Source organism: Microtus oregoni, unplaced genomic scaffold (genome assembly GCF_018167655.1).
Source record: "Microtus oregoni isolate MIOR12 unplaced genomic scaffold, Mior012 000006F_ref0000085, whole genome shotgun sequence".
In the NCBI taxonomy this organism is placed as follows: Eukaryota; Metazoa; Chordata; class Mammalia; order Rodentia; family Cricetidae; genus Microtus; species Microtus oregoni.
Window position 1 is genome coordinate 53095459 of NW_024543065.1, and position 24414 is coordinate 53119872.

The window sequence follows — 24414 nt, forward strand, 5'->3', positions numbered from 1 at the left end:
TTACTTCATAACCGTTGTTCTGTTAGTCATGAATCACAGGGTAAATGTCTCTGTTTTCTTTTTTTTAAGATATGTGTGTGTTTATTTATTTATGTATACAGTGTTCTGCCTGCATGTTTGTCTGCAGGCCAGGAGAGGGCACTAGATCTCTTTATATATGGTTGTGAGCCGCCATGTGATTTTTGGGAATTAAACTCAGGAACTTTGGAAGAGCAGCCAGTGCTCTTAACCTCTGAGCCATCTCTCCAGCCTGTATTTGTGTTTTCTGATGGTCTTAGGTGACCCGTGAAAGGGTCATTCGAACACACAGAGCCGTGACCCACAGGTTGAAAAGCACTACTCTAAAGGATCGACCACTGTTACACTGAGTCTCAGGATCCTAGCAAACAAACACTGGGGGACATACCTGTGACCACAGCACGCAGATAACTGATAAAGGGGGAGCATGCTCCCAGGCGTGATCCATACCTTCATGCCTAGCCCTCCTGTCACGAGGCTGCAGTGGAAAGCACTGTGGCTGCTGTTATGGTCAGCAGCTGGTCAGGACCTGAGAACTAAGATGGGCATTCTAAAGGACTAGACATACAGGGTGCAGGTGTCAGTGCTCAACCTCAGACTCAGGGAGAGGAGGATTGAGGGCCTAGAGAAACAGGCCTGCCTGTCATACCAGCTACTCCAGAGACAGTTCGGGCAGACAGTGATCAATTGGTTGGTGCTTCCACTTCAAGAGGGCCGCACGGTGGCTCTTGTCTTCAGAGTCCAGAAAGGTGCTGGTGTTCAAATGTTGCGGGAGAGGTAGGGTGCCCTCCTCCAGACCCCATGGCTGCTGTGGCCACCTTCATGTCCTTAGCCCTCTGCTATCACACCCAAGCAGGCAAGTTTCTTGCCCCTCTCCTATTCTGTCCTCGCCTCAAGCTCAGAACTGAAGCCTGACAGTTTGCAGAAAGCCTTATTATCATTGAGCTTTGAGCTCTTTGGAAGGCTGGCCTCCAGCTAAAGCCCTAAATCAGCCATAACCCAGTCAAGAGTGCATGCTGAACCGCACCCTACACAGTCTTAACTGGGGTGAGGCAGCGAAGGCTGGAGACACGGTATTTCTTTCTTTTTTAAAAAAATATTTATTTATTTATTATGCATACAATATTCTGTCTGTGTGTATGTCTGCAGGCCAGAAGAGGGCACCAGGCCTCATTACAGATGGTTGTGAGCCACCATGTGGTTGCCGGGAATTGAACTCAGGACCTTTGGAAGAGCAGGCAATGCTCTTAACCACTGAGCCATCTCTCCAGCCCAACACGGTATTTCTTACCCCTAGGAGCTTGAATTCAATTATAAGAAGTCCCTCCAAAGCCGAGGCTGCAGGCCCTGAGGAGTGCTGCAGAGAAACTAGGGTAAGGGGCAAGCCAGGGCAAGTCCCTGAGCAGGCTGAGACTTCTCTTAGGAGATAGCTAGGGTTGAGAGCTGAGTATCAGTGAGGCCTTTGCAGAGGGCTACAAACACTGCACAGGGAACAAGTGCAAAGGTCCTGGGGCAGAACCCAGCCTGGTGTGGGCGTGGTTAGGAAAGAGTTGTAACCAGAGACTGTCCTTTGGTTCCCAGCTGCCCAGACCTGAATAATCACACAGAAACTAGATTAATTACAATACTGTTTGGTCGATGTCTCAGGTGTATTTCTAGCTAGCTCCTACATCTTAACCCATTTTTTTATTTTATATTTTACCACACGGGTCATGGTTTGTTACCTCTTGCTTTTTGGGCAGCTACATGGTGTCCCCCTGACTCTGCCTACTCTCTATATCTCTTCCAGCCTAGCTATATTCTGCCCTGCAATAGGCCAAGGCAGCTTCTTTATTAACCAGTGGTAATAAAACAATGCAGCATACAGAGGGGAATCCCACATCAAACAGTGATTGTACAGCTGAGAGGGAGGTGACTGCTTGATCCTCACCAGTAAAGTTTTCAGTTGCTATCCATAGGGTGTCAGTGGACTCCATAAGGCAATACAGTGTGTCTTTAGCAGAGGCTGGAAGTGGATGGTGGTGGGAAGGGGGTCAGCCAGGAGTCGGGGATATCGCTACGTGAGAATTTTCCTGAACACAGTAGAGTGCACAGCTCACCGGTATGGTGGCAGTTGAGCTGACCAGAGACCACAGGAGTCATACCAATCCATTGTACGTCTTTTGTCATTGAGGTGGTTGTACCTCATGCATGGGGTTTGTGCTGTAGACACAAACTCAGAGACCACCATCGATGCCATTACAAGCCTTGGTAACCTTGACATCTGAGGGCTTTGAGGGTTGTGCCTGATGAGATTTTATGTTTGGAGTCAAGGAAGCAAGTGTGGGGGTTGGGAGAATACTGAGGCAGAAACAAGGCTTTCACCAGGTGCCAAAGGGAAGGCTTCACTTGTGTACACTTTGGTGTCTTGGAGGAAAAAAAGTGTTAGCTAAATGACTACACCCATTTCCCATTCGTCACCCCAGAAAAAGAGCTCCAGGCTAACCCTGTCACACATCCCACACACCAGCGGGAGGTGACATTTTCCATGTGAGAACTGCTGCCCAGACTCAAGGGTGTTATTATTTTAAAAAACGGCACAGGAGAGAAAGATGCCATGTGACAGAATTCACGTGGAGGGGTTTTAGGGGAAAGGGAACCTAAAAAGAGGGAAGGGGGCGTGGAGATCGGCCTCTGGGGACAGGAGCAGCAGAAGAGAGAAGGGGAGAGACAGGCAGAGAAGCAGGGACAGACGGGACAGAGAAAAAGACAGGAGGTGGGCAGGAACCTTTTATTTATTTATTTATTTTTCTGAATTTTCGAGACAGGGTTTCTCCGTAGCTTTTTGGTTCCTGTTCTGGAACTAGCTCTTGTAGACCAGGCTGGCCTCGAACTCACAGAGATCTGCCTGCCTCTGCCTCCTGGGAGTGCTGGGATTAAAAGCGTGGGCCACCACCGCCCAGCTGGCAGGGACCTTTTAAAAGGGAACGTTATCAGTGTTACAGAGGAGGTGCTCTTAGTGGCTATAGCTGAGGACCTGTCAGAACCCCAAGGGCAGGCCAATGCAGATGCCTGAATACTAACACAGAGTAACTGGTCTGAGGTGAAGCCAACAATTGGACAAGGAGCTGGAACTGACACCTGCCTCCTGCTGTGACATCTCCTGTATGGGACAGGAACCTAAAATAATGGCAGCTTAATTAATTCCTGTTCCTGTTACATGCTTGATGACAGCAGCCCAGGCTCCTCCTATCTTGTTGCTCTGCTATACTGTGTTGCTTTTGACTTTATGGTGACAATTGCTGGGTAATCACGTCCAATTCCACGGAGAAAGGGAGAGGAAAGGTAAGTCTCTCAACTTGGGAACTCTACCCAGAAATTTAGTCAGATTTTGGTCACAGTGCCACAGCTAGCTGCAAGGGAATCTGGAAAGTGTGTTTTTGTTTGGCTCATTAAAAATTGACAGGAAGCCTCCGGGTGGTGGTGGCACACGCCTTTAATCCCAGCACTTGGGAGGCAGAGGCAGAGGCAGGCGGATCTCTGGGAGTTCGAGGCCAGCCTGGTCTACAAGAGCTAGTTCCAGGACAGGCTCCAAAGCTACAGAGAAACCCTGTCTCGGAAAAAAAAAAAATTTGACAGGAATCATTTCTACCACATCCACTTCACCTGTGGCCTTTTTGTTTTTCCAGATAGGGTTTCTCTGTCCCGGAATTTTGTAGACCGAGCTGGCCTCAAACTCACAGGCGTGCACTACCATGCCCAGCTCACCTTTGGGCTTTTAAACCATTCCTCAGGGATAATACAGGCTCAGCGGGACTCATTCCCAGGGCCAGGATGACACCCACTACTCTGCCCCTAATGACAGTTAAACTCTTTGCTGGGCCTTTCAGGAAAGTCATCGCCAGGGCCTCCACAGGAAATCTCAGTGTTGGCCAAATGAAACACAAAGCAGAAGGCGTCTCTGTTTGATTCCAAACTAGTTCTTCTGTAGGGCTGGGCCAGCTCTGCCCTGTGCCCGCTCCTCCCCACTTCCTTATGTTCCCCAGCAGTTCCCACTCAAAAGCCAGGGCTCTCCTTAGATATTTTAACATGGATGTTTGGTTTTGTTTGGTTTTTAGACACCCTTTCTGTTGGCTTACTCATAGGACCTCATTTGTGCATATAAAAATAGCCCATCACTAGAATGGTACACAAAAGTAGTAAAAATGGGGCGTAAATTATCTGGCAGTGGGTAGTACCTTTCAACGCCCTTGCCCCTTTGAGTTGGGGAAAGCTGGCATAGGGATGGAAGAGACAGGGCCTAAAACTGTAGCCCCCCCCCCACCTCAGCCCCCGTACCTCAGGGTCTGGAACTCACCCAGCATCGCAGGCTAGCAGCACTTCCCTTCCCTGCCCCCACCCAGGCACCACGCCAGGGTAATTCCCTCCTGCAGCCCCTGGCATCCATCTGGGAAAAATTAAAGTTGATTATAGAATCTGAAGCTATTTAACTGGGAATGGGGAAGATAGGAGCAATTCTTCCTCCTTGCTTTCTCAATGCGTCTATTTATCCGATGCCTCTGCTTCTGGAAAGACCCTATGTTCTCCAAAAACTGCAGATGTGATACCTGTGCCTTCCTCGCAGGGTAATTAAATCCAGAAGATCCGCATCCCTAGCATGGGTGGATCCCCCAGCTGTAGAGCCCCATCACTGCAGAGAGGGCTCATGTCTACTCAGAGCTCCCCTAAGCATGCCCGCTCTAGTGTCGATGGCGCCCTGCTTTCTGGGCAATATCCTGGCCACACTCAGTCCAGGCAAAGGAGCTAGGGGTGGTGTGGGTTTCATGGACCTGGTGGTGCTGCCTGAGAAGCAGACTGGGTCTACTGGGTCTTGGGTGAGCACCGTGGGGAGGGCTTGGCAGTAGGACTGTGGCTGCATTGGTGGATCAGGACCTTGCTGGAGGGGCATGAGCAGGCACAGGTGAAGCAGAATGAAGAAGGCTTCCTGCAGCTTATGGACCATAAAGTCTTCCAGGTGCTCTTTCGTCACGTGACGCTCCGGGAAGTTGGCATTGGTGAACGTGATGAGGCAGTGGGTGCACGGTGGAACTCCTAGGTGGCCTGGGGAATATGGGGAGAAGCGAGGGGCAAGGCCAGGAGGAATCTCCATGCCCTGTCCTGGGCCTTGGAACCGCAGCAGCCATCACCAGTGACTAGGCTGTGTGTGGCTGGGCAGACTGAAGCACAGAGAAACGAAGGTGCAGCCAGTTTGAGAACCCAAAGTTGGCCTGTCCGACAAAGCGGTGTGCACGGTGATCAAGACACTGCCTGAGGCGAATCTCCACACCCTAGGCAAGGACAGGTTTCATCATCCAAAAACTGGGGTCTTGATCTTAGCAACTCCACACATTGTAATGCTACAATGTCGGCAATTACTGCTCCTGAGACAGTGACAGGCAGCCCCGACACCTGGGAGCTGACACCCCTAGGCCTGTCTAGAGAACAGATGCAACTTCACAAAACGTTAGTTAGAGAGAAGGCTACGATGGGAGCCAGACAAGAATGAATATTACCCAAGCCATGAGTGTGACTGTTTCTGTGCCAGCCTCAGCTTCAGCCCCAGTCCGTCCATCCCTCCCGGGTCAGGCTTACAATCACTGACAGGTGCACGCGCCTTTAGCCCCAGCACTTGGGAAGCAGAGGCAGGTGGCCCTCTGAGTTCAAGGCTAGCCTGGTCTATAGGACAGTCAGGGACACACACTTGGCTCCCAGATGTCTGAGCTGCTTGTTACTGTCTCAGGAGCAGTCAGTTGCAGACGCTGTAGCGCTGCACCAAGCTACTGAGACTTTGTCTCAGAAAAACAGAACAAAAAGGAAAAAAAAAAACAATCATGGATGCCTCTGCATGCATGCTGAACAATGACCCTCTCCTTTGAATTCTTCCTAAAAACCACACACAAACCTAATCCTGTAACACCACCCTTTAAATTTTCTTTCTTTCTTTTTTTTTTTTTCAAGATAGGGTTTCTCTGTGTAGCCCTGGTTGTCCTGGAACTCACTCTGTAGACCAGGCTGGCCTTGAACTCAGAGATCCACCTACCACTGCACCCCTCCCCCCCCGCTCGGTTTAAGGCGTGTGCTACCACCACCAACCCTATAAACCCTGTTTAACACTCTTCCTGCCTAGAGACTACCCCTAGTAAAGGACAAAGGGTATGCCTCAGTGGTAGAGCCCCTGCATAGCATGCACAAGTATATATGTCATATATGTATATGAACAGAGATCCGCCTGTCTCTGCCTTCCGAGTGCTGGGATTAAAGGCGTGCACCACCACCACCACCTGGCTATGTATATAAGATTATCAAGACAGGGTTTCTCTGTGTCGATCAGGCTGACCTTGACCTCACAGAGATTATTGCACCGGTTATTGCACCCTTTTAAGAAGAAACTGAAGCCCAGTCACATTGAAAGTCTAAGGATTAGTTGGGCAAATGGTGGCACACGCCTTTAATCCCAACACTGGGGGCAGGGGGGGGGGAGCAGAGGACAGGCCGATCTCTGTGAGTTCAAGGCCAGCCCAGTCTACTTAGCTAGTTCCAGGACAGGCTCCAAAGCTACAAAGAAAGCCTGTCTCAAAAAACAAAAACCAGTCCAGGGACAAGTTGGGCCAAGAACCTTGGGACTCACGCACAGTAAGGATATTCCCAGTCACAATGTCACAACCCCAACCTCACCTGGAATCCCTTTATCCCTCTGTTGGACTCTAGCGTCCAAACACCGAGAAGGAGTCGCCCCCAGAGACCATCTCACACCACAGCCGATGCAAAAGCATGAGGATTTTATTAATTCTGTCATGACAGGGTCCCCCAGCATTCGGGAAGCCGAGGGACCCCAAATAGCTGGTACAGTCTACTTTTAAAGGGGCCACAGAAGCAAGGGAGGTTGTTCTTTGACTATTCTGATTGGCTTATTTGAAAGAACTATTACCAATAATTGACTGGAGAGCTGTTGCCAGATCAGATGAGGTAAGAGGTCATTTTGACCCTGTTTCCCAGGGGACTGAATCAAAACATACGTATATGGGTAATTGTTCAGGAACTGAGGAACTGAGTACGTGCAAGTGTAGCTGTTAGGTCCTTGGTTCCCAGGGGAGGAGGGGAAGCACTATGGCACAGAGGCTGAGAGGATTCAGAATTGTCAAAAATGGCTTCAGGATTGTCTTAAAGTCTTACACCTCAGAATGGCATCCTGCTAATGCTTGTCCTCAGAGTGGGTACATCTGATCATGAGAGGAGGCCATTTCTGGCACATAGCTAGCCAGCTAGGGTCACTGCAGCCACTTCAGGTCCCTTTAGGGTTACTCCTGCACCACCCCCTCTATCCAGCAAGTACTCAAAGAGGTTGCCTCCCTCTCCTTGGAGAAGCCTGCCGCTCCGCGGTCTCTTCATAGTGATGTCCCCCATGTTCTGATCAAGAACAGGAAAAAAAAAAGTGTGAGGCTGCGCCTGTGTCACCGGCCACAGAAGGCCCGTTAATTTATTTATTTTTTACAGTCATTGAACTCCGATGACACTCACTAGAAAAGCTTCAACCGTCTCATACGAGAGACTCCTCAGGTTTTTGACACTTCGATCTTCAAGTCCCTGTGACCTCTGATCTTCACCAAAACAAAGCCTTGACAAGATGGAACCTTTGATCTTTCATACCAGCGTTGTCCCAGTTTCTCACGAGGGTCCAGACAAGTAGTGGCACTCACACTTTAGCCCGCCTCTTTCCAAGAGACACCCTTCTCTGACATCTGTGAGTCCTGTCTCACCCATAGCCACCGCCGCGCTCGCTAGCTTCTAGCTCATTTTTGGACCACGCTGCTCCCACGCACAGCCTTCTGCCCCAAGCTCGCTGCGCCCTCTAGCTTTCCTCCTCATAGCACGAGGACTGTCCCTTAACTGCGCCTGATAGTCGATCGCCACAGCGCGGCTACCGGAGGAGAGCGGGGTAGACTCTTTCCAGTCTACAGACTCCAGTGAACTCCGGGTCTGTTGCCCCCACCCGTGTCTCCCAGCCAGGCTCAAGGTTGTATTTCGGCAGTAGCACAGCCAGTCAGCCAGATCCTGGGACTGGCAGGTGGAGAGGTCCTTCCCTGTACTTGGAGCGTGGTGATGACGTTCGCAGAGAGTTCCGTACAACTCGAAGCTTACTGCTCGGACTGTTTTTGCCGTACAAGCCTATACTCACTGCGCAGGCGTTTTGGTTGCTGGTCGTGGTGGGGCACCACCCACTAAGCTTTCTGCGCACGCGCTCGAGCTACATTGTTCCAGTGCCCAAACAGCCTTAGCTAGGAAGAGAGAGCGTCTCGAGTGCTGAGTGCTGCCAAGAACTTGTCTCTCCGCGGCGGCGTTCCAAGACACACCCGGTCTTGGAAGGAATGACGTCAAGATAGAGCCACCCGAAGGCGTCCGAATGTCTCTGAATCCTGACGCTCCGACCCCTTCAGCCTCCAGCAGCTCGTCTTAAGGGGCGGGGCTCCCCCTGTTCTCCCGGCGTGTCTACACTTTGCTCGGTTGGTGATTTGGAACGGGGAGAGGGAGGGCCATCCTCGGGTCCCCGAGTGACTGCAGCCAGATTTCTGAGCTTTTGAAATAGAAAGGATTCGTGTGGAGAATGGACAGACACCTAGCTCTCCAGGGAATAGGCCCTTGGCGTTGGGTTTCTAGGTCCTGCAGTCACACTGGAGAATGAAAATAGAGGACAGACCGGAGGAGTGAAGTCTGGATCTACCGTAGGGCAGCTAGGAAAGGGTGTTGCCGGGCGTGGTGGTGCACGCCTTTAATCTCAGCATTCTGGGAGGCAGAGGCAAGAGGATCTCTGAGTCCTGGCCAGCCAGGATTACACAGTGAGATTCTGTCTTAAAAAAAAAAAAAAAAGCAAACGAAAACAAAACAGAAGGTCTCCCGTGTTCCTGACCCCTGTGTTTCCCCACCTCTTGCTTTCCAGCAATGCCTCTGCCGCAGGGTGACGTGACTGCCTTATTCCTGGGGCCTCCGGGCTCGGGAAAGTCCGCGCTGATCTCCGCGTTATGTGGCAAGAATGTGGAAACGGTAGAGATTCCTGAAGGACGACCGGATTCTGGAGTCCCCGTTCTGAGAGCTGCGGCCCCAGGCCTCTTCCTAGGCGAACTGAGCTGCCCACCCGCAGCTCCAGGACCCTGGGCGGCGGAGGCCAACTTGCTGGTATTGGTTCTACCAGGATCTGAGGGGACTGAGGAGCCCTTGACCCCAGCTCTGGGAGAGGCAGCGCGGGCCGCCCTGGCCCGAGGGACCCCGCTGCTGGCTGTACGGAATCTCCGTCCTGGAGATTCCCAGAATGAAGCTCAGGCCCGGGATCAAACTGCGACCATGCTGAACAGTGCTGGGTTAGGAGCTGCTCCTCTCTTTGTGCTACCGGCCGATTGCAGCAGCAGTGACCGCTGCGAAGAGCTGGAGCGCCTGCAGGTGGTGCTGCGGACCCAGGCGGAGGCGCTGCAGAGGTGAGGGAACGGTTCGGGCTGGGTAGGGTGGCCTGATGTCTTTAGCCTAGACCCAGCTCGGCTACCGTGGTCTTTAATGTTCTCGAGCCCTGTTCCTAGAGAGTTAGAGGCAAGACTTTATTGGCTGTCTATTTTTCCATATCCTACTTATTTTGCCTAGACTCCCCCAACCACCCATGAGCACAGATTTTGAGATCAGGGACGTTTCATCATAAATGAGTGCTGAGGGCTCGTTTTTTTGTTGTTGTTTGTTGTTTGTTTTGTTGTTTTACCTTTTTTGTTATTTAAAACATGCACCCATCAAGGGTCAACTGGAGGGCCTGCCACAAAGATCTTAGCTCGTGTAAGCTATCTGGCATCACAGGCCCCCTCTCTCTTGTTAGAATTGAGAGAGGCCCAGACATGTGCAAATACTGTCTACAGACAAAATGCTGGACTTTGTGACATTTGTGGTCCCTCGAAGATTTTACCCGAAGACTCTCCAGCACCCTCCTACTCATCAGCTTGGTTCTCAAGTGACTCCCCGTCCCTCCCTCCCCCTTTTCCTAGCGCCAAACACTTTAGGAAGGAGCTCTGTTGTTTCTGATTGGTCGACCAACTCCTCCATTCCCCAATTCCCTCTCAGATGCACACAGCCTACTGACTCTCTCCTAAACCCACCCCATCCCAGCTCCCTCAGTTTATGAATCAGGAAGGGGCTGCCTCTGCCCGAGAGCACTTCTTTTTTACTAGCCTCACCTGCCCTGCCAGTCCTAGGTGAATTCTCCCCTCACACGCCCTTCCTAACATCCACCCTTAGGAAAAAAGCCTTTGGGGACATCTTAAGCCACGGCGCATTCGCCATTACGTCCTTGCCTTCCTCTAAGCCCCACCTCCTAGAAGCCTTCCCTAGTCCTGAGGGTTGTATCAGGGAAGATACCGAGTCCTCGTTTTCGGTTCTGTTGAAAACCTGACTTTAAGTTTACCTGTGGTATCCAGACCTCTGGGCAGCCCTTAAGACCCTCCCTTAACTTTATGGTCCCGCCCCACCTGATTTCTTATTTTGCTTTAGTTCCTGGAATTCAGAAAGATTTTTTTTTAATATAACCGTGGCCAGGTTCTTGCTCGCCCAGCTTTTTCTGCTTTTAAAGCTCTTCTGCCTTTGACTTTTTCTCTCCCTCCCCCACCCCCGCAGGCTCCTGCCACCTGCTCAGGATGGCTTCGAGGTGCTGGGTGCAGCAGAGCTGGAAGCTGTGCGCGAGGCCTTCGAGACGGGTGGCCTAGAGGCGGCACTGTCGTGGGTGCGCGCTGGCCTTGAGCGCCTGGGCAGCGCGCGACTGGACCTGGCGGTGGCCGGCGCTGCCAATGTAGGACTTGTGCTGGACATGCTACTGGGCCTGGATCCTGGCGACCCAGGTGCTGCGCCTGCCTCGGAGCCCACTGGACCCACCCCTTATCCGGCTCCAGAGCGCCCCAACGTGGTGCTCTGGACAGTTCCCTTGGGCCCCACGGCCACATCCCCTCCTGCCACCCCTCATCCGACCCACTATGATGCCCTGATCCTCGTCACCCCTGGGGCTCCCACCGAAGAGAACTGGGCCCAGGTCCGCTCATTGGTGTCCCCAGATGCTCCACTCGTCGGTGTGCGCACGGATGGCCAGGGCGAGGATCCACCCGAGGCTCTGGAAGAAGAAAAACCTGAGAAGCTCGAGAATGCAGGCGGCGGGAAGTCAGGGGATGCACGCAGCGAAGGAAAAGAAAACCCTGGTTCCGGGGACTCAGGGCCCACGGCTGCTCGGAGCCCGGAAGATGAGCCGTGGGAGGTGCTGGAGGAAGTGCCTCCGCCGGTGTTCCCTCTGCGCCTAGGTGGTCTCCCGGGGCTGGGAACCTGGCTGCAGCGTACACTGCCTGCGGCTCAGTCCGGGGCGCTTCTGCTGGCGCTGCCACCCTCAAGTCCCCAGGCGGCGCAGAGGAAGGCGGCAGCGCTGCGGGCAGGAGCGTGGAGGCCAGCCTTGCTGGCCAGCCTGGCGGCGGCGGCCGCTCCAGTACCAGGATTGGGCTGGGCTTGCGACGTGGCGCTTCTCCGGGGACAGCTGGCCGAGTGGCGGCGCTCGCTGGGCCTCGAACCAACGGCAGTGGCACGCCGTGAGCGCGCCCTGGGCTTGGCTCCTGGAGTGCTGGCCGCGCGCACGCGCTTCCCGGGCCCAGTGACACGCGCTGAGGTGGAGGCCAGACTGGGGTCCTGGGCAGGTGAGGGCACAGCGGGAGGCGCTGCGCTGGGCGCACTCTCCTTCCTATGGCCCGCAGGTGGCGCAGCAGCGACAGGTGGGCTGGGTTACCGTGCTGCTCACGGTGTACTGCTGCAGGCCCTGGATGAGATGCTGGCTGATGCTGAGGCGGTGCTGGGACCCCCAGAGCCCAACCAATGAGGAGTGTGGTAGGGGCTGGGGTGTCTGGTGACTTGATTTCTGGCCCAACAGCCTCTGAGATTGAGGGGTGGTACTCAGACCCGGGGACTTGAAGGAGACTGACTTCTCGTTGAAATCTGCAACATACAGTCACCTGATTTCCTGGGTTATGAATGGGAGTAGGGTCTGAGCGCCATTAGTTTGCCTTTCAGATGCTAATGCAGTGAAGGGAGTTGGGGGCCTGGGCTCCTAGAAATGGGAGCCTCTTGGCCTCCAGCTGGCACCTGGTCCTAGATATTTAAGCCTAGATTACTGCCTGTGAGTGGACCTATGGCTGTGGGCCTGGTACTATAGGGAGTTAGAACCCTTGAAGGGCTGGGTCCCAATGGGAAACAAGATGTGTAAGTTGCCTCGGAAAGAACAGGTTTTTCATTTCAGGAGCCATGAGAGTCTTAAATGCTGGTGCTTAAGACGTGGGACTCGGTTGTCAATTCCTGTGTGGTAGGAAACCCTGTAGAGACGCCTTGGTCTCATGGAGAATGGAGGTTCGTCCGCCATTTGATCTCGGAGGCTTTGGTGTAGAGAACATTGTCCCACAAAATTGAAGGGAAGGAACCAGAGGTCTAGGCATGGTGGTCTCCTGATGGCCAGATTCTGGGAATGGGGTCTTTTCGTTATGGAAGAGTAGAGACCCACACTTGAGAAATGCCTCCCCGTGCTTTACTGGGAAGCAGTGTGACTACCCCCACTTTAGAGGTGCTGGGTGATCCAGGGTCTCTGGCATGTGTGTTCCTGTTCCGCTTTACTCTATCACTGGTTTCCTCTGTCATAAGGAGTGCTTCGCTCTTGCTGTTTCGGAAAGGCGAGGAGGGGATGTCCTGCTGCAGCAGTCTAGACTTCTCTGGGAAGGTACCAGGAGTGAGGCAGAAACCACAGTGCTGCTAGCTTTGTGTAGGTGGGATGTGCCACCGTATTGTTCTTCAGTGTCAAAACAGAAAAGGAGGACTGGGTAGATGGGGCCGCCAGGCTCAGAGATGCAGGCCAGAGACTCATCGACACAGCAAGGTACTGTGTGACCTGGCCCCTGCCTCCTCTCATTCCCTATCCATCTCCAGCAAGCCTGGTTTGTCTTTCTGATGCTTGGGTCCCACCTCAGGACTTGTGATTTTCTGTTTTTCTGTGGAATGCTCTGCCTCCCCATCTTTTTGAGATTGGGTCCTTATCCATCAGATCTCCCTGAAATGGCTCCTTTAGAAGCTTTCTGATCACCCCAAGTAGCTTACACTGACCCTGGCCATGTGATCATTCCTGTGTCGATAATGGCTTTATTTATTTGTTCGTTCTTTCATTCACCTGGTTGTTGGCTCTTGCCCCGTGCCTGTCCTTTTCTTGGGTGTACCCTAGCACCCAGAGCAGTGCCTGACACACGGTAGGTGCCTAGTGTTTAGTATTTTAGTTTATTGATCATTGGCATGTGGCCTGGAATTCAGGTGGTCAATATCTTGTTACAAAAAGGCACAAGCTAGGGAGAAGCAAGCACCTAGTGGGAGAGTAAACAGGGAGAGGCACAGCTTGGTCATTGTCATCACTTGAATGAGTGTTGTGTATCTGCCAAACGAAAGCATTAGAACCATGAGAGCTTCTGAGGGCTGCGTAGTCGGGTACCACCCCCATCTAACCTTGAACTCTCACCACTGACACAATTTGCCCCCACACGAGTCGAGGGGGCACCTGATATGGAGGCACATGCATGCAACCCCAGCACTTGGTGGAGATAGGAGAACTAGAGGTTTAATGCCATCTTCAGCGACAGTGGAGAGCCGCAGGCCCGTCTGAGCTACGAGTCCCATCTCACTATTTAGTCTAGACTGACCTTGAACTCCTGTGGTTTGGCCCCTGCACAGCCCTGAGCCCTAGCACCTGGCTCCATTTTAAAGCTCTTATTGAGATACCTGGCATTCTTCTCACTGAGAGCCTATGCGTCCCTCACACCTGAGCACACCTCAGCTCACACACCTGATTGGAAATACTTGAATTCATAGGTGGAGAACCCAATTCACATACCCACGTTGCCTCAGTTAGGTTTCATAGGTTCCCCCGAAGCTGGGGTTTGAATCCAGTGCCTCACATATTCAAGGCAAACACTTTATTCTGGAACTCTGTCCCTAGCCCTTCATGGGGGGTGGGGGCTCTGGACAGGGGCTCTAACACTGCCACGCCCCCAGCTCCTCATTATGGACTCTAGGCGGGACTCTACCACTGAGCTACATCCTCTTTTGATTTTGAGACAAAGTCTCAGTTTCCTGGACTGACCTTGAATTTGGGAATTTCCTCTCTCAGCCTCCTGAGTAACTGAAATTGCAGGCCTGCACCACCTCCTGGCTTTATAGTTTTTCCAAACCTGTGATGTGTCGATGAATCAAATACAAATAAAATTTGAGATTGCCTTTTCTCAGTGGCGTTAATCACATGTGATTAGTGGCCACAGTGTGTGACAATACAGATATGAAGTGGCTGTAGGATTACAGGAGGTCTATGCGCAAATCCAGGGGCAGAGGGTCCTACCTAGTTTGGGTAAGAGGATATCGGGCAAGTCACCAGCAAATGGCATCTAGCAAGCTGTATTGGTTGCTTTCTTGTTGTGTGACAACATACCCAAGGAAAACAACTTATGAGAAAAATTACACTGTATTTAGCTCAGAGTCTATGGATACAGGCCACTGGGACAGGAGTCATGTCAGCAGGAGGGCGGAGCAGGTAGTCACATTGCAGCCCCATTTGGGAAGCAGAGAGAGAAATTCTGGTATTCAGTGCGATTTCTCCTTTTACTTCACCCCAGGACTACGGTGTATCAAATGCTTCCTCAAACAGTATGTGGTCTCACAGTTAGCCTAGACACTCCTCCATAGCCACATCCGGACAGTGACTGTAGGTTGTAAGTCAACAGTGTTAGTTACCACTGCAGGTACTGAGAATTTGCTGTGTATACGCGTGCATGTGTCCAAGCATGCCCCCTGGCATGTGAGCACACTCGAACACATACCCAGCTCCCGTGTACTGCTGCTGCTCCTGAAAGACCTTGAACACAGTTGTTAGTCTCTATTGCCTGGGCCCTACCTCCCTGAGAACAGTAAGGCAGCCAACCTGGCGCCTTCTGTGATTCCGATGAAGTGCCCTGCTCTCGCCAACACTCTGCTCCTTCTATTTATTTTTTGGTATTTTGACATGGTGTAGGCTTTCCTCGAACTCAGCATGTGGCTGGCAATGGCCTTGGAATCCTGGTCCTCCAGCTCTGACCATGCCTCAGCTTGGTGCCTCCTGGCATCCCTGCTCTGGGCTTTGCTGCTGCTCCTTCTCTCCTCCAGGCAGCAGGCGCATGCTGGACACATCAGAAGAAAGCAGCATGTGTAGCCCTTGCGTGTGCTGGTCAGCGCTGTTGTGTTGTGGCCTGTGGGTGGTTTGTCAGTTTGTTGTTTTGGTAACTTGAGGGTCCAGGCTGTCTCAGACGCTTGAACCCAGGGGTCATCCTGTCCCTCTCCCATCCTGGGTTGCAGGCAGGAATGGTTGCCTTCTAAACTAGGTCTTCCCCCTCCGAGGTAGGATGATGTCTTACTCTCTAGCTGACTGGCTTCAAACGTGTGTAGCAGCCTCTGAAGTTCTGGGGTTACAGGGGTAAGCGACTACATATGGTGCCTAACTCTTTGGTTAGGATTTTAGGCTTTTTCGGGGTATGAGTAAAGCTGAGAGTGAGCTGCCTGTCTCAATAGAAAAGACTCTTCTTCCTTGTGGACAAGCCGCTGGTTGCCAGCAGGGTGATCCCATGAGGCTCCTGGGGTCTGGAAGAGCCTGAACGCAGGGATTCTGGGAAATGTCAGCCCTCCAGGCTGGAATTGCAACGGTACAGTGAACCTTGGCTTTGGCCCTGTCAGAAGAGCAGGTTCCCAAAATCGGTGAGCAGATGAGATGCCCTCCTCAGCTTAGGGGAGAATGAGTCCTACACTTCTGGCTCATGAAGGAACTGTCTATTGGAATGGGGGACAATCCAACAGTCTGGTCAACCTGTGGTGTGTTTTGGAAAAACAAATAAAAGAGTAGAAGTCCTGTTGTGTGTGTGTTTTTGTAAAAGGTTTGATTTATTAATTTTAAGTGTGTGCGCGCATGTGTGTATGTGTATATGCGTGTGGTGGGAAAGGCGCTTTCATCTCTGAGTCATCTCCCCCAGCCTTGAACTTGATGAGTTTTTAAAAATTCTTTTGGTTTTTTTTTTTTTTTTGAGACAGGGTTTCTCTGTGCAGCCCTGACTGTCCTAGAACTCACTCTGTAGACCAAGCTGGCCTTGAATTCACAGAGATCCACCTGCCTCTGCCTTCCCAGTGTTGGAATTAAAAGGCGTGCGCCACCATTGCCTGGTGAATTGGTGACTTTTAAGAGCTTCCAAATTTGTGATGGACAAGCACTTGGATGTGCTCTCAGCCTGACTCTGGATTCTAGCCACTAGGACAACAGCAAACATGATGCAATCAGAAGCTTGAAAAGTGCTTATGAACTGGGTTTCCTCCCTGGCTGTCCTTGGGCTCCCTGCCATCACTGTCAGGTTGTGAAGCCGGGGCTGGGGATAAAGCTCAATGCGTTTTCTAACAATCCCCCAGTGAGGGCTCAAGTGTGGTTCAGTGGTAAAGCCCCTGCCTAGAATCCCCCAGTGAGGGGCTGGGGTGTGGCTCAGGGGTAGAGCCCCTGCCTAGAATCCCCCAGTGAGGGGCTGGGGTGTGGCTCAGGGGTAGAGCCCCTGCCTAGGATCCTCAATGAGGGGCTGGGGTGTGGCTCAGTGGTAGAGCCCCTGCCTAGAATTCCCAGTGAGAGCCTGGGGTGTGGCTCAGTGGTAGAGCCCCCGCCTAGAATCCCCAGTGAGGGGCTGGGGTATGGCTCAGGGGTAGAGCCCCTGCCTAGAATCCCCAGTGATGGGTTGAGGTGTGGCTCAGGGGTAGAGCCCCTGCCTAGAATCCCCCAGTGAGGGGCTGGGGGCGTGGCTCAGTGGTAAGAGCACCTTCCTAACATAGTCAAGGCCGTAGGTCTATCCTTACTACTGACACAAAATTCACAAGGCTTTTGGTATGTAACCTAGGCTATGTTTCAGTTCATTATCCTGCCTCAGTCTCCCAGGCATTGGGTTTAAAGGTATACTCTACCAAGCCCTGCTAAAACCCTAAGCTCTGTTACATTTGAGCTCTGTGATCTTCAAACTGATTGACATCGCCTTCTAGTCTCAAGACTCATCTCTTGAAAACAGGGATGAGAATGGTAGTACCACTGTGCAGACTGAAGCAGGAAAGATGAGAAGCCACCTCTCAAAGGCCAGCACACCCGCTGTTTCTGAAACTACCCAGCTCTCAGCCTTCTGACTAGGGAAGGAGTTAGTTCCGGTGAGGTGTGGCCATGTGACCAGCTCCCTCCATGGAGCTGAGAGTGTTGAGCCACTCCTGGGTCACACAGTGTTTAATCACACAGGTGAGGCATTTCTAGGTACTTCCTTTTGGCACAGAAATTGGCTGATCCATGCCTGGATCGAGCAGAAACCCGCTTTGGATTATGCTAAACTTGTAGAGCGAAGGGAAGCATCAGCCTTTTGTGAATGGGTGCTCATTCAGCAGATATATACCCCTCCCTCGCAGTGAAACTCCTGTGTTGGCTTTGGCCTTGTGACTCACCTTAGTCAGTGGGGTGCTACCAGAGCTAACCTCAACAACAACAACAAACACCTTATATGCACTTGACTCTCATGCCGTGAGGACATCTGCCAGAGAGCCACTGAAGAAGAGGATTCGCACAAGTTCACGGAAGAGCCGGTTCTAGATCAAACCAGCTAGGAGAGCCAGCACAGCCCAACCTACACAACCTTAGAAGGTGTGTTGTCTTAAAGTCTTAGTTTGGGGCTGGTTTGTTACATGGCGTTATTGCAGCACAGCTGACTCATACACCTTTGTTGTTTTCGGCAGCTGAGATTAGGAAGTTGTTACTGTAGCATAATGTAGCCTGCTCCAGTTGGTGCAGTGGCACCTGCCAACTAATGGCCACGCTAAGTGGCAGCTATCACAGTGATTAGTGTTTACTGAGACATAGTGTCTGAAGAGCCATCATTCCCTTAAAGGTGGCACCGACTGCTGGAAGTGCTTTTAAAGTAGCTGTCTTCGTCATAAAACAACCCTGGGGTTCTCACTATTAATAGGCACCCGCTGCAGACGTAAAAGCAGGTGAGAGAGGGAGAGTCAAGTCAGGAGAGGTGGCCACTGCCTTTGGCGTGTGTGACAGGCCAGGGTTCAAATCAGGATTCTCGCCCATCCTAGCTGTTTGTCTCAAGGCAAGTGCTAGCCACCATCCGCCTCAATGTTTCCACCTGTGAAGTGGAGCAATATCAATTCCAACTGGGTGGGGTTCGCAGCTATGATCCCAGCACTCTAGAGGGTGAGGCAGAGTTTTGCCTTGAGTTTGAGGCTGGACTGCACTATATAATGAGAGTCTTAAATAATAGCAGTAAATAACAAATCAAGTTCATGGAGCTCTGAGCGTAACATGATTATAAAAGATAACATACTTAGGAGATTGACATGTTGCCCTTCAAAAGCAAGGACCACATATTTTTCACCCTTTTTCTTTTTAAAAGATCAGGTTCTCCTGTAGCCCAGGCTGGCCTGCCCCCCCCCGACACACTCCTACCCCAAGTCTTACTGTGTGGCTCTCTGGCTGTCATGAAACTTATTATGTAGACCAGGCTGGCCTCGAACTCACAGAGATCCACCTGCCTCTGCCTCCCCAGTGCTGGGATTAAAGGTGTGCAGCCAGCACCACCTGGATCTTTTTCTGTTTGTTTTTGAGACAGGGTCTGGCTATGCAGCCCGAGTTCATCCTGAACTCACGATCTTTCTACCTCAGCCTGTGTTACCACATAGAAACCCTCCCTTCTTTGAACTGGAGCGGGAGGAGGGGCAAGAGTCAGAAAAGAACGCTGGGACCCAAACTGTTTACACCCACCCTCCCAAGATGCATCCGGTCACAAGACCTGAGGTTTACTCTGTTTCATCAGTTTTAATTTACGGGTGCCTGAAGAGCTGCAGGCCTAGGACAAATGGGGACCTCAAGACACATACTCCTTAGTCTTCACTCACCCCTGCCAGGTGGGTAGGGCGCGGGGAGGCAGTCTGCCCGGCGCAGGAAGTAGAGGTAGGAGGCTGAAGGCACCTCGGCTCCAGCCTTGGTGTGGCAGGCGCTCTCTGTGGCACAGCCTCTCGTGGCAAATTTCGTGTTGATAATACCTGTGACGACATTTCAGGACAGAGTCAGCTTCTTCATGACCCGGGAGTCTAACACACACATCCCCGCCCTGCGCCATTATTTCTTTGTCCAGTTCTCCGGAACTCCCCCCTCCCATCACCTGTAATGGGGGAAGTGTGGACCTCTGTTTCTGACACACGCCCCTCCCCCCATCAAAGTCTATCCACTAGCTCACCAGCCTGCACATTGCCAGCAAAATAGATGCAGTGTGTTTCTGGGCCCACACAACGGGCTGTCTGGGTTCCTGGACACGTCTCTTGGAAGGGCACAATGCAGGAGGGACACATCAGGCCGTTCTCCGTTCGATTGTTATGGGGAACTGTGAATGATGGAGTATAAAGCAGATTGGAAGAATTGTTACCCCCAACATCCTTGGAACCTGGGGATCACCGGGTTGGGTTGGTGGAGTTTGCGGGTCAGGAAATGGACCACCTGAAGCAGCAAGGGCTTGCCAGATGTCACAGGGCAGGCATCCTGTTGTTGGGGTGGCACTTACGGGGCACCGAGACACTGTTGCAACCGTCGCTCTGACAGCAGTGGGCGTTGGACACCATGTAGTCATTGGGACTCATGGTGGTAGATACGAAGCCGGAGTAGCAGTCTTTAAACTTCGTGCAGGCCTTGAAGGTGCTCACTGACTTTCGGCCCTCTGCAGAGTAGGAACAGGAATCAACCACTTCCTCCCCTTCCCTCCTCATCTCACCATTCCCTACCTACCTCCCTAACAGGACTTCTCTCTCTCTCTCTCTCTCTCTCTCTCTCTTTGTCTCTCTCTCTCTCTCTCTCTTCCCCTCTCTCTCTCTCTCACACACACACATACACACAAACTAGGGCTGGAGAGATGGCTCCTGAGTCAGGAGCACTTGTGCTGTTCTAGAGGACCCAAGGTTGGTTCCCAGTTCCCACTTCTGAGTCTACAACTGTAGTTCCAGGGATCTGTTGCCCTCTTCTGGCCTCCTTGGGTATCTGCGCTTACATGCACATACAAACAGGTAGATGTAAGTACACATACACATAAAATAATGTTTAACATCTTGCCGGCAGGGTGGCTGTGCACACACACACACACACACACACACACACACAAACACACGTTACAGCGCTGTTGGACCTTTGGGCTGGAGCTTCTTGGTAGGGTCTTACGGTTTGCACCACAGCACACAGCTCTATGTGACTGAACCATTAGGCCTTTTACACAGTCATTGGCAAAGCCAGGCAAGCCCCAGAGATAGAAATAGAAGATCTTCAAGGGAAAGAAATGATTTGCTGTGACGTAGTTAAGTTGCAAAAATAAAATAGTACATGATGGAGTTAGGGATAAAACGTTTGAACTCGAGCTCAGCTGGGTTGGCGAATGAACTAAAGGAAGACATGAAATTGTTCCAAAAGATGTAAGGGGGGGCAGGCGGTGGCTGCAGACGCCTTTAATCCCAACACTTGGGAGGCACAGGCGGTGGATCTCTGTGAGTTCGAGGCCAGCCTGGTCTGTAGAGTGAGTTCAAGGACAGCTAGGGCTGTTACATAGAGAAACCCTGTCTTAAAAACAAAAACAAACTAACAAACAAACAAAAATGTAAGTAAGGAAACAGAACTATGCCATGGAATCTTTGAAGGGAGAAGACGAGACAGATGATGACAATCTACAGTGTTCTCTTCACCATCTCTTCTGGTTTTCATTTCTGTGACTGTCCCCTAGGACTAGCACCATGGATCATACATACACACTAACCAATTTTCATTAAATTTTGTCTATAGATATGTGCACACGTGCCCCCAGTGAGTGTGCTAAGAGTTCTCAGCGGTCAGTTCTTTTCCACCATCTTGCAGGATGAGGCATCAAATTCAGTGCTCCACACCAGACCCTCTACCTGCTGAGAGGTCTCGCTGGCCCCATAGCAGCTCAGAAAGGTCACATTCTCAATCTGCCTGGTGTCAGAGGCTGGTAGGTAGCCCCCCTGCTTGTCTGACTGGGTTCCTTCACCCATGCACCAAGGATACAAGTCCTTCCCAAGCCGCCTGAGGCTACCCCTGTGCCTGTGTGAGGTGGACTTTCCCCACCTTCTGTGAAGTTTCAAACCTGCCACAAATGGCTGAAGGCCTATTCAATATAGCAAAGCTGGACTTGGCCGCCAGATTCTCCCAGCATCCCTCAGTCCCTGCCTGTTACAGGGCATGGCCGACATAGCCCCAATCCTGAACTCTCCAGCCCAGAGGCTCTTCCCTCTTTACTCCAGACATTTTGGTTACCCCTTCCTTGTCTCCTGGCTGTTGCACTTGGTTCTGCTCACTCCCTTCTGGCTTACAGTCCTCCAGTCCTCCCACGTTCTTCCCTGGCCACCGTCACCTAATCCTGGCTGAATGTAGCCTTCAAGCCCACCTTCCTCTCTCACTGCAGCTGCAGGGGTATTTCCCTGCCCTCACAGATGATGGCTCAATGGGTAAAGGTGCCTGCCACTATGTCTCACGTCCTGAGTTCAATCTCTGAGATCGACGTGGTAGAAAGGGAATTGATTCCTCCACAAGCTATTCTCTGACCTATACACATATACACATACATACACACATATGCACATACACACATACACACACATACACACATATGCACATACACACATATGCACATACACACACATGCACACATACACACATATGCAAACACACACACACACACAAACATACTTTTTAACGTTAAAAGAGACCAACGACATGACCCTCATTTGTTCCTGGAACTAAGGCTCTCTTTCCACCAAGGATGAACACACCCTACTGTTCTCTATCTCTTCTTCCTCTCTGAGGTCTGGGGTGCTCTCTTTGATTGAGTCCAGGTCCCCTCTCCCATTGTACTTCTGAGGCTCCCCACTCCTTCCTCTAGCTCCCCAGTCCTCTTCCTTGCCTTTTCTGCTCCCCCTTTCTTTTCTCCCCTTTCTCCCCTCCTCCCCTCCTTATACTTCCTCTTTCTCCCTCCCTTCCACCTACTTCTTCCCCTTGTTTTTGTTTGTTTTAAAGTCGGGATCTTGTTCTATAGCCCAGCTGGTTAGTCTTGGACTACTAAATACCCTCCTGCTCCCCACCCCTCCCCGACATCTCTACTTTCTCCAGTTGTATTGACTCCATTCCTCAGGGTTACAGTCCCCCTCCAGTCAGTTTTCTGTTCCCCCTAACCCTAACACCATCTGTCTCCCTTCCTGGCTCTCCAGGTTTCTGTCCCACCCTCCAGTTAAGAGCATCAACTGCCCTTCCAGCAGAGTTCAGCTCACATCCGGTATCTCACATCTGCCTGGAACTTTTGCTCCAAGGACTCTGACCTTCACCTCCCACCTCGCAAGCACTGCTCTCACTTGCATAATGCCTTCCCCGTGCACGTAATTACAAGTAAAAACATTAAAAGAAAAAAAGAGGCTCCAAAGCCACAGAGAAACCCTGTCTTGAAAAACAAAACAAAACAAAAAAAAAGACTCTTGACTTCCTGCTAGTTTCCTGTGTCCCCTCATTTTCCCCCCAGCAGCTCCCCTCCCCTCCCTCCCCCCCCCCCGTTTTATTTTATGTGTATGTGTATTTAGCCTGCCTGTATGTAAGTGCACTACAAGTATGCAGTGCCAGTGGGGGCCAGATGGGGGCGTCTGAACCCTAGAATTTTAGTTAATAGACCATTGTGAGCCACCATGCTGGGAATTGAACAGAGGTCCCCTGCAAGGGCAGCCAGTGCTCTTGACTGCTGCCTCATCTCTCCATCCTCCCTTGTTCAGGACACGCTCAGTTTCAGAATCTCCGACCATAGCGTTTTCTAACACACCACATTTCTCCCACCTCTTTCTTCCCACAACTCCTTGTAACCATCCCCCATAGACGGGGTAGTATCTTCTTCCATGAAGGTACCCATCCCTCCCGACCCTTTTGGCCGAAGCCACACCCTCCTACTTGTGCTGGACTCGCCCACGAGAACCACGCATGCGTCTTTGTCGGCATCACAGGTCTTCATTTTCCCGCTGCATGTGTGTCCCGAGCCCTTACACACTTCACAGCTTAGAGGGCACCCTGCAGCGAGGAGAGCAAAGAACAGGGTGTGTGGCCATGGCTGGGATGGTCTTCAGACCATGATTTGGGCTTTGGAGCTCACAGGAGAGATGACTTTGAAAGAGGGACTAGGGTCTTCCTGGTTTTTCGTGGGAGGGGCGGCACTGAGAACTGTCCAGGCAATTGTCCGGAGTCTGACGAGGAAGCGGTGGCCATGCCAGCGAAGTGGCTTCCAGGGCGGGAAATGACTCCACCACAGAGCCTGTTTTACTAAATAATTACAAGGCTTGGGGACTTGGGACGCCAGGGTCCTCTGAGCACTCTCAGAGGCAGGGAGGGGTCGTGGCAGAGTTTTCTATGGGGCTTTTGTAAAATTTCAGGTCCAGCTGGTTCCCAGGGTGTGAACTCACTTCCCTGAAGGTAACACAGAAGTCTGGGAACTCAGGCAGGGGTACCTAACTCTGAGGTCTGGGTCCTAAGTCAAAGCAGGAGACTGAGGTCCAGACTTCACTGCTGACAGAGGAGGAACCCAGCCATCTGGGTTCCAGGGACAGTGAAGCTGGCTTGGGAATGCAGAAGGCCTGAATTCTTCTAAGTTCAGACAGAAAGAACACTTCTATCTGTCCTTACTAATTAGTTACGTTTTAAAGATTTTCTCTAATCACCAGCTCTCATCTGATTTTCCCAGAATTCAGATGCAATGTTTTGAGTCTTTTCCTAACGCCCATCAAGCCTTCTCAGACCCAGGCTTTCTCCTCCTTACTCCCTGTCCATCCTTCATGAATCTGATTTTTCAGGGCCTCTCTCTCTTGAGAACCTTGCCCAGTGCCCCCTGAGACCCCAGGAAGGAGGCCAGGTACCTTTGTCACTTACCGAGACCCAAGAGGGTGCAGAGCAGTGCAAAAGCCAGCAGGAAGGTCCTGTGTCTTCTAGACAGCCTCATGGTGTGTGAGCCTGCAGTCCCAGGTCCTCTGCCCTTATAGGAAGCGGGGCAAGGGCGGGTCTGGTCCCACCTTCACCCTGGGGTGAGAAATAGCTGAGGTCAGAACCCATGGCAGTCCTCCACAGCCTCCAGGTTGGAGTCATGGAGCCAGCATCCCATAAGAAAACTGAACATCTTCGACCCAACCCCTTTCTGCACGGGCACCTAAGGTCTTTAGATTGCCAGTGCCTTCTTCCACCTG

At 51.7% G+C, this 24414-nt stretch overlaps 2 protein-coding genes across 2 annotated transcripts; one reads left to right on the plus strand and one right to left on the minus strand.

The window, feature by feature from the left end:
• Positions 1-8268: 8268 nt before the first annotated feature.
• Irgq (immunity related GTPase Q) lies at positions 8269-15991 on the plus strand. The gene is made up of 3 exons (XM_041653478.1): positions 8269-8537; positions 8972-9503; positions 10678-15991. The coding sequence occupies exons 2-3, from the start codon at positions 8974-8976 to the stop codon at positions 11909-11911; spliced, it is 1764 nt and encodes a 587-aa protein (XP_041509412.1). The 5' UTR covers positions 8269-8537; positions 8972-8973; the 3' UTR covers positions 11912-15991.
• Positions 15992-18966: 2975 nt separating this feature from the next.
• LOC121449034 (phospholipase A2 inhibitor and LY6/PLAUR domain containing) lies at positions 18967-24173 on the minus strand. Its single transcript, XM_041653236.1, has 5 exons — positions 24104-24173; positions 23135-23251; positions 19713-19865; positions 19392-19535; positions 18967-19197 (listed from the first exon to the last, which is right to left on the minus strand). The coding sequence occupies exons 1-5, from the start codon at positions 24171-24173 to the stop codon at positions 19043-19045; spliced, it is 639 nt and encodes a 212-aa protein (XP_041509170.1). The 3' UTR covers positions 18967-19042.
• Positions 24174-24414: the final 241 nt, after the last annotated feature.

What these genes read in the sequence shown, in the direction of transcription:
- Irgq (XM_041653478.1), top strand. Translation starts at nt 8,974, where the DNA reads ATGCCTCTGCCGCAGGGTGACGTGACTGCCTTATTCCTGGGGCCTCCG. An exon ending in CAGGCGGAGGCGCTGCAGAG is followed by an intron (nt 9,504 to 10,677) that starts GTGAGGGAACGG and finishes CCACCCCCGCAG; the next exon opens with GCTCCTGCCACCTGCTCAGG.
- LOC121449034 (XM_041653236.1), bottom strand. Translation starts at nt 24,173, where the DNA reads ATGAGGCTGTCTAGAAGACACAGGACCTTCCTGCTGGCTTTTGCACTG. An exon ending in CTGCACCCTCTTGGGTCTCG is followed by an intron (nt 23,252 to 24,103) that starts GTAAGTGACAAA and finishes TCCTCGCTGCAG; the next exon opens with GGTGCCCTCTAAGCTGTGAA. An exon ending in CGTGGGCGAGTCCAGCACAA is followed by an intron (nt 19,866 to 23,134) that starts GTAGGAGGGTGT and finishes CCTACTCTGCAG; the next exon opens with AGGGCCGAAAGTCAGTGAGC.